The following is a 7,987-nucleotide window of genomic DNA, read 5'->3' as shown; positions in this document are numbered from 1 at the left end:
AGGAATCAACAAAAAGACATAAAAAATAGTAAATTCAAATTTGGGTTGGAGAAGATGAAGATTGATGTTATCCAATGAGAAATTGAAGGGGGTGTATTGTATTTGGATTTGTGCAGACTTTTTTTAAATGACAGACTTTTTAAAAAGTTCACAGACTCTTTAAAAAGTTGATAGACTGTTATGAATTTCTTAAAACCATTGATTTTAGCAACAAACTTTTATTGATTCATGAAAATCTATATACTTTATTATGAATGACTTCTACAGATTTCCTAGGATGTACAAAATATAAAAAAAAAAAAAAAAAAAAAAATGCAGCCCAAACACAAAACAAAATAATAACTTGTTGTCTCTTCAATGCTCCAGTATCTTCTAATAGAAATTGACTCAAATAAATGGTTGTTAATCTGTCTAGCCAGTTTGTTCTCATTCCTAATCTCCCAACAACATAAATATACAATAGATCACTTGATGTTTATAGTTAATTATTCTCATCAATTTTGTTTTTGCCGACTAACATATATTGTAGCAATATTGGTCAATGTCTTGATCTATAATCAATCAATTGAAATTCAATTGTTCAACCTTTTTTTGAACCATAATATAAATTCAAATTAATGAGAATAATTAATTAATAAGATAAAATTTAGTATGGTTCAAGGTCTTAGGGTTAGACCACAATATTTGAGTTTTAGGGTTTCATAAATCATTTTTATTGCTATTAGGGTTCGAAGTATCACAATTGAAAAAAAAAAAAAACAAAAAAAAAAAAACAAAAATCACATTCAACAACTACAATGAACATGTTGGGTATCAAAAAAGGTTGATATCATAAAAGAGTAAAAATTAAGAAAGAGAGATGATGAAGGACAAACTTGTTCGTGCGTAGAGAGAAGAACTTTGATAGACCATTTTTTTTTGTTTTTTTGAAGAGGAAACTTTGATAGACTTTTTGAAATCTTTGGTCTGGAGGCTGGAAAATTATTGGAGTTTGGTATGTATAGTTAACACTACAAAGTCCATGATTATCCATGATTTTCTAATTCCATAAGTATGAATGATATTTTGAATATCTCTGTACTTTTATTCATTTTTAAAAGTCCTAATTGAATACCCCTAGATTTTGGTGGAATTCATGAAGTCTTTAAAAATCCTAATTGAATACCTCAAGACTTTCGTAGACTGTTAAAAGTCTATATTGAATACACCTAGACTTTTAAATTCCATAGATTTCTTTAAAAGTTCCACTAATTCCATAAACAATACACCCCCCTGAGTAATTTTTGTATTTAATTAATTTGTTATGTATTTAGTTTTCCTTATAGATTTGAATTTTAGAAAATAAGTGTATTTATTAGTTATTTTGCACGTGAGTAATATAGTCTTTCAATAATTCAAATGTTTGTAGGGTGAACTAAGAAAATAGTAGGGTGGCAATAGACGCACCTTTAAAAAAGGTGCAAGCAAGTCACACTAGCGGGTCAGCCCAATCGCATACCCGAAGCCCCAAGGAGGAAAGTCAGGAAAATGATTACAATAAAATGAAGGACTAAATTCAGTTTAGTCCCTCAAACTTTAGGGCTAAAATCACTTTGATCCCTGACTTTTTTTTTTAATCACGATGGTCCCTGCACTTCCAAATTACATCAAACTAGTCCAAAATTTGACTTTGACTCGAAACATGACGTCATACGCTGACGTGGAACCGACATGGGGTCCCACCTTTCAGAATCTGACCCTCAATTTGAAAGAAAAGTCCAAACTGCCCCTACTTCTTCAGATTTTTTTTTTCTTTTTCTTTCTTCCTTTCCCTGATTCTATTCCTTTTCGTCTTCTTCCTTTCTTCCAACCCTCTTCCTACTCCGATTTCTTCTTCTTATCAATTCAAAATTCTCCTCCAGAACCGTAATCTCCAATCAAGATCCTATGTCTCCTCCCATTCCGCCGCCAGTTACACCACCGCCGCGCTGGAGAAAAGACCAGCCCCACCTAGAAGGTTTCAGCGATCACGGACGAGATCGGGGCTTACTCTGCTCGAGGTCTCAGACCTAACGGAGGTCTTGAGAGTGGAATTAGGGATGAAGCCGACAACGATGATGATGATGCCGAGGATGGGAATCGACGGGCTCTGGGGCGCCGATAAGGGCAGCGATGCGGCATTGGGAAGGCGGAGGAGAACGGCGTCGTTTTTGTTGTGTTGAATAATCAGGACTTAAATGAGCTTCCTTCTTCACTGCCCATGAGCTCGGAGGCTCAGTTTTACCCGGAGGCACATGGCCCACAGCTGCCGGGGTCGGACTTTGACCAGCCCTACATGCAACCCGGAACCCAGGTTTGACTTCGGGCCCTAGCTCAATCAAAGGTGTGATCTTTTGAACTGAATGAGTTGAGTTCATGTGTACTTAGTTTGGGTTGTGATTTTTGCGTCAGAGCTCAGACTTTCTTCGCAATTTTAACTCTGTTGGTGGTGGCTATGGACTGCTTGAAATAGAAGACGGCGTTTGATATGAAGCTTGGTTCTTGGTGGGCATTCATAGGAGGCGCCGTAGCATCTGAGACCTTATGCCAAGACCACTCTGCTTCTTTCCCCCCTCACAAATTCACATTTCCTCCTATTCTCAAAGCCTGTGCCAAGCTCCGATCAGCCCCTCAAGTCCAAATGGTCCACACCCATCTCCTGAAAACCGGGTTCTTCTCCGACGTCTCCGCTGTCACCGCTCTCACGGACGCTTCCATGAAGCTCAACCTCATGGACGATGCACTCAAGGTGTTCGACGAAATGCCTCACCGAAACTTGGCTCCTATAAACAGTGATTTCCGGGTTGTTGCATAATGGACATCGCATAGAGGCTTTAAAGGTGTGCAAGAGCGTTGGTTTTGGAGGGCTCGGGTTGAATTTGGTTACTATAGCTAGTGTGTTTTCAGTGTGTGACAATGCGAAGCAGGGGATGGGAATGGATTGCGTGGCGGTGAAGCTCGGGGTTGAGAGTGATGTTTATGTTGCTACCTCAGCTGTGAGTAAGTATTGGAGCTGTGGGGAGTTGGTTTATGCTACAAAGTTGTTTGAACATATGCTTGTCAAGAATGTGGTGAGCTATAATGCTTTTATAACAGGGCTTTTGCAGAATGGGGTTCCAAGGGTGGTGTTGGATGTGTTTAAGAAAATGAGAGCATGTAGAGGTGAAAATCCGAATTCACTGACATTGGTTTCGGTTCTTTCTGCTTGTGCTAGTGTTTTGTATCTCTGATTTGGCAGGCAGGTGCATGGTTTGATCATGAAAGATGATGGTATCGGCGTTGGAGTTCGGATGCGATGGAGGAGGTGGTGGAGGAGGGCGTGTGTTGGATCGATTTGGCTTTTAGGATTGGGAGATCTGAGAGAGAGGTAAAGTTAGAAGGGAGAAAAAGAAAGAAAATTAGAAATTAGAATAAATTTTGGTAAAAATAAAAAAAAATTAGATTAAATTGGAAATATCTATTTTACCCTTTGTGGGAGTTTAAAATTTGCAAAGTGGGGTCCCATGTCGGTTCCACATCAGCGTATAACGTCATGTTTCGAGTCAAAGTCAAATTTTGGACTAAGTTGATGTAATTTGAAAGTGCAGGGACCATCGTGATTAAAAAAAAAAATCAGGGATCAAAGTGATTTTAGCCCTAAAGTTCGAGGGACTAAACTGAATTTAGTCCTAAAATGAACAAGTGGTTAAATTTTGAGTGAAATCCATATACAAGAGATAAACCTAAAGTTCTTGATGTATTAGTATAACACACATATCCGATTCCCCCCCAAAAAAAAAAAAGAGCATTTTGATTAAACAGAAGAAGAGGTGGATGTAAAAGTTTGAACTGTGAGGAGCGGAGAGGACGTGACATAAACATATTGTCTGAAAATGGAGGGCACGTAGGCAGCTCCCAGAAATCCCGACAATTTAATTTTTGCCATGTTAAATCAGTACTGTCCTTGGCTCCTTGCTCCTTACTCCTTACTCCTTACTCCTTAGCTTACCACACTTCTGCTCCCAATTCTTCAACCACCAAACTTACCCTCCATGCCACCCTCTATTTACTTCATTTCATTTGGCTCACCAGTCATCACTCATTAATCACGGTAGATAGTTCATCCATCTCTGCCCCAACATAGACCGCTCCCTTAATTCTCATATCAAGCCAAAAAAAAAAATTTACATCACTCCCATAATTTAAGACATAATTGATCAGTTATTGTTAATTTTTGGTTGAATATAAAATTGTGACGACAAACACATTTAAATTAAGTTGCGAACTACGAAATAGAGTGACGCAAGATCACGTGAAAAGAAAACTGTATAAGCGTTAAACTTTAAAACATAAATGCGCGTGAAAGTCTACATGCAATAAAAGACTTCCAATTTTACTAAATAATATTGAATAAGATGTATATGAATACTCAAACAAAATGTATTTATATAGATTTAAAATTTTAATTAATTACACTAGAAATCTTAAAAGCGGAATTCTAATGCAAGAAGAACGAGTACTCCAAACTAAGAAAAGGAAACAAAATAATCAAAATGACCAAACTTCAAAACCATGAAACACTCATTTAACATTGTAGTTGGGTTCCCCTTGACAAAGTAAAAAAAAATTAAAATTAAAATTAAAAAAAACATTGTAGTTGGGTGTCCCCTCAAAACAAAACAAAAAAAATATTGTGGTTGGGTCTAGTTGCAAAAAATTTCAATACCTTCCAAACCAACAAATTCATAATTCTCCGGACAAAATAATAATAATAATAATAATCCAAACACTTCTTGTATGAGTCTTATGAGTCTTATATATATGGGATATCTCTTGTTAGAGTTACGCCAACCGAAGTTAATTGTCCATGTTACATTATTTCTTCATTACGTACTTCTCCTCAATTCTCACACACAATTTATCCGTTGTTATTGTAATGGATCTTCTTACGTTGCTAATATGTCCAATACATTTATGGTAGAAAACAGATTTTTTTTTTTTTTTTAATCATGTCTACCGGTGCATGAAACCAATTATCACCACTTGTTATCGAAGCCTAATACTAATATACATTAGCGCTACTTAAAAGAAAAGATTTGTGTAATTTGACTAATTTTCCTTCATCTTTTCCAAGTTAGTGCTGCACTATTCCAACATTTTGAGTACATAGCTAGTGGGTTGGTTATAGGGAAACAGGTCTATCAGTCTTATCCCTGTTCCCAAACATCAGTGCTACGTCATTGTTTTGGAGAATACTGGTCAAGTGGGCATCCCTCCTTTTCCCTGCCATTTCCTTTTTCCATTTTCATGCTAATACTGAATACTGAGAAAGTGATTCCCCGGTCTTTACTTTTACCCAGAGAGAAAAATTATACAAAACAGAGGACTCAGTACGGTCTCAACAGAAAAAGAAAACCCAAAACCCTAAAGAAGGACCATAGTGCATGCCATAATTCCAGTAGAATTAAGTAAAGAAATGACAAGGAAAAAGTTGGAAGCTTAGCAAAAACCCAAAGAGCAAAACCAGTAAAGGTTAATGAAAATTAACATCTAGTTATTAAAAGAAAGAGAGAGACTAAGACAGGTGTTTTCTGCATATAGAGGAATTGATGGCCACACTCTCTTCCTCTTCTTATCTTCTCCTCTTAGCCACACTGAACCCTTTTTTTTTTTTTTTTCCTTTCTTTCAAATAAAAGTTTCTAAAACCAATAAAAAGATTAATATATTTTTTTAATTATTACGTTATTAAGTAACAGATGTAGTTAGATGTAATAATACAAACAAAACATTTGGTCATATTTATATGTACATCTCCGATGGTGGAAGCTGTGTGCTGATCATCGGTTTCAGTTGCAGATAGCTAGCTGCCGGCTATGTAGATCTTCCATTCTTCACTTTCACCACATCCCGAGCGAAAGAGAAAGACAGAGAGCATGGAATTCAACGACCAGCACGAGGAACAAGATGAGGAAATGGAGATGAGCCCGACGGCGCCAACACCACCCGGTTACGACGCTTCCATGCCCAAAATGGGGCCCACTAGCGGCGGCAGAGGAGGTGGAGGAGAGACCACAGCCAGAAAAAGGGGTCCCTCCATCTCGACCGTCTCCACTATCAGGTACAGAGAATGCCAGAAGAACCACGCCGTTAATATCGGAGGCCATGCCCTCGATGGTTGCTGCGAGTTCCTTGCGGCCGGAGCGGAGGGCACGCTCGACGCCCTCAAATGCGCCGCGTGCAACTGCCACCGCAATTTCCACCGGAAGGAGCCTGCGGAAGGAGGTGGTGGGGCCATTCTTCCCCACCAACACACCCAGCAGCCGTTCTCGGCTTACTACCGCCACCCTTATCCGCCCACGCCATCGGGTTACCTCCACCTGACCCCGGCGCAGCCGCATAGGCCTCTGGCCTTGCCCGCGGCTGGATCGGGCGGGTCCCACAGCAGGGAGGAAGGGGATGACGTGTCGAACCCGAGTTCTAGCGGGGGCGGCGGGAGTGGAGTTGGGCTGTTGAAAAAGAGATTTAGGACCAAGTTTACGGCGGAGCAGAAGGAGAAAATGGTGGAGTTTGCTGAGAAGGTGGGGTGGCGGATTCAGAAGCACGACGAGGCGGCGGTGGAGGAGTTCTGCGCCGAGACTGGGGTGAAACGACAGGTGCTCAAGGTTTGGATGCACAACAACAAGCACACTATCGGTAAGAAGCCCTAATTAGGGTTCCTAATTAGCATCACCATCATCTTCAAATCAAGTTTCATTAGCTCAGAGAGATGGATCGATGTTTGTAGTTTACTTAGCTTGCTTGTTAGATTATCTTCAGTCATTAATTAATGCAAGGTAACTAATTAGCAAGAACTAAGAGAGAAGCCATTGTAATCTCTGCTGTGAATTAATAATTTTCAGGTAGTTCTATTAATCATAGTTTAACTAGCTAGCTTAGCTTAGCTAGGGTTTCTAAATATTTGTGAAATTTCAATTTCATTTTAGTTTCTTCTTCGGTATAATTTGGAGCTAATTAATTAAGCTGATAATAGGCTACTAATTAACTCTTAAAGCTTCTTCGTCTGTTGCTCTATAATCTATAATCGATTCACATTTGCCCTAAAAGCACAAACTGATTGAGCAGCTATTTTCAATTTCCTTAACTTAAGCTAATTAATCTGAACTGGGGTTGTAATTAATTTGCAATAATCATGGTGACAATGATGACGATGATGATATGCGGTTGGTGATCAAATCAAAGATAGCTGCAGTGAAACTCCCAAAAGTCCAGTCGAAACGTGTAAACACTGGCATGCAAAGCAAAGCAAAGCTAAAAGCTGGAAACTGCCTCTTTCTTTTTCTGTTTTGCTTTGGTTATTAATTAAATCTGGTTTTTGGGGATATGAAGTTTGTTCGTAGTGATCCACATATGTCAAGGTTTCCTCATTTTCGTCCATGACCTCACCGCTTTCTAAGGCTTTATCTTTACTCTCTTTCCCTTGGTGTTTCTCTCTCATATTTAATTTGGCTCAACCTCTTCATATGCAATATGCATTGCATTCTGGTCTTTTCTGGACTTTTTCGACCAGAAAACGGAAAGAAAGGAGCTGGGTTCAATTACACAGTTTTTCTGAGCTAAACGGGCAACATGTGTCTCATGAGAAGAAGATTAATAACGTGTACATGTAGAGAGACAACCCACTGCATTGGTTTTACTTCACTTCTTCCCATTTCGATTTAATGTTTTTGGTACCTCTTCCAGTCTTCCTTAATATTATAGCTGTATTTTTTGTTTGTTTCTCTCACAAGGACTGAAACTGCATTCATGATCCGTCTTAATCACAACCTTGGTTTCTGTTCTGTACTAATTTTTTTTTTTTACAAGGGAAAACTAAAGGCTTCCTAAGCAGTGGCGGATCCAAGATTCAATTGTTGTCTAGGCTAATTAGAAGTGCACAATTTTTTTTTTTTTTTTTTAGGTTTGGAACCCAGTGGGAGGCTCATCCTCACG

At 38.8% G+C, this 7,987-nt stretch overlaps 1 protein-coding gene across 1 annotated transcript; it reads left to right on the top strand.

The window, feature by feature from the left end:
- Positions 1 to 5,641: 5,641 nt before the first annotated feature.
- On the top strand, positions 5,642 to 7,000 carry LOC133745688 (zinc-finger homeodomain protein 2). Its single transcript, XM_062173798.1, has one exon. The coding sequence runs from the start codon at positions 5,932 to 5,934 to the stop codon at positions 6,703 to 6,705; it is 774 nt and encodes a 257-aa protein (XP_062029782.1). The 5' UTR covers positions 5,642 to 5,931; the 3' UTR covers positions 6,706 to 7,000.
- The last annotated feature ends 987 nt before the right edge of the window (positions 7,001 to 7,987 follow it).

The sequence above is a fragment of the Rosa rugosa genome, chromosome 4, assembly GCF_958449725.1.
Source record: "Rosa rugosa chromosome 4, drRosRugo1.1, whole genome shotgun sequence".
In the NCBI taxonomy this organism is placed as follows: Eukaryota; Viridiplantae; Streptophyta; class Magnoliopsida; order Rosales; family Rosaceae; genus Rosa; species Rosa rugosa.
This window is presented reverse-complemented; position numbering and strand designations above follow the sequence as displayed.

What these genes read in the sequence shown, in the direction of transcription:
- LOC133745688 (XM_062173798.1), top strand. Translation starts at nt 5,932, where the DNA reads ATGGAATTCAACGACCAGCACGAGGAACAAGATGAGGAAATGGAGATG.